Source organism: Penaeus monodon, chromosome 15, assembly GCF_015228065.2.
Source record: "Penaeus monodon isolate SGIC_2016 chromosome 15, NSTDA_Pmon_1, whole genome shotgun sequence".
Taxonomy (NCBI): Eukaryota; Metazoa; Arthropoda; class Malacostraca; order Decapoda; family Penaeidae; genus Penaeus; species Penaeus monodon.
Window position 1 is genome coordinate 25,612,237 of NC_051400.1, and position 1,166 is coordinate 25,613,402.

Genomic DNA, 1,166 nt, shown 5'->3' on the forward strand with positions numbered 1-1,166 from the left:
CCCTTTATATACCACTCTAGTCTTTTATATGCACCCAAGTCCTTTTACTACTCTAATTATTTATATACCACGAGTTTTTATATACCTCTCTAGGCCTTTATATACGACTGTCGTCCTTTATACACCACTCCAGTTCTTTTTGTAGCACTCTAGCCCTATACATCCCTCTCTAGTTCATTATATATCACTCTAATTCTTAATATACTCTTGGTAGTTTTTTATTCGATTTTATTTTATTCCTTTATCTAACATCTTAAGCTTTGATAAATTCTGTATATGGCTATGCTGTTAATTTATAATTTCATATTACAGTTTTGGCTGGATTTTTTGTGGTCTACATAGGGCTGTTTAGTTTTGTTTAGACCTTTTTCTTCCACTCTATAATATTTGATACAAGGTCACGATATTTTATTAATTTGAAAATTTAGAACAACAAAAAAAAAACGTTTAATACATGGTCACGATACTGTATATCAACTGGAATTCAGGATTTAACATCATACATTTGATATGATATTTCATTGGAAATTTCAGCTTTAACAAAATCACAGTATATCTTGGAAGTTGTTTGAAAGGGACAAGCCTACCTTCGTGGATTTTCGTTGTTCTTGGTTTTGTTGTTATCATTGTTGTTCTTGTTAGGTTGGAATTTTTTTTTCTTACTTGGCATTGTTGTTGTTTTTTGTACTTTTTTGTTGTTGTTGTTTGTACTATCATTCTCATTTTCGTCTTCGTCATTGCTGTTATTTTTCTCTTTCTGTCCTTATTTTTTTCACTTTTGTTGTTATTTTTGTACTTATGCTTGTTTTTGTTGTTTTTTAGGTCATTGTACTTTTGCTGGTGTTTTGCCTTTGTCCTTGTTTTTCGTTGTTTGCAAGCCCCCTACTCCCTCCTGCAGACACCGAAGACGCCATCTTGCCTGTCATGACGAAGAGGGGCATCCCCTGCGTGTTCCCTTTTCGCCACAACGGCCGCCTCCACCACTCCTGCGTGCCCGGGAAGGACGGGCAAGACGGGGCATGGTGTGCCACCTCCGTCGACGCCAGCGGCAAGGTTCTGGCCAGGGAATCGTGCCCGGAGAGTTGGGGTGAGTGGAGGGGCGCAGGCGATGCAGGGAAGGCCTTAGAGATCGGGGAAAAGTTTTCTTGCGGGTTGAGTGACCCTGA

General features: G+C 38.8%; 1 protein-coding gene across 1 annotated transcript in view; it reads left to right on the forward strand.

Moving 5' to 3' along the window:
* Window positions 1-1,166, forward strand: part of LOC119582278 (neurogenic locus notch homolog protein 1-like) — a gene marked incomplete in the record, with an annotated part of 19,828 nt that overhangs the window by 13,444 nt on the left and 5,218 nt on the right. The window contains 1 exon segment of the mRNA XM_037930495.1: window positions 899-1,087. Within this exon segment, the coding sequence (XP_037786423.1) occupies window positions 899-1,087 (189 nt within the window).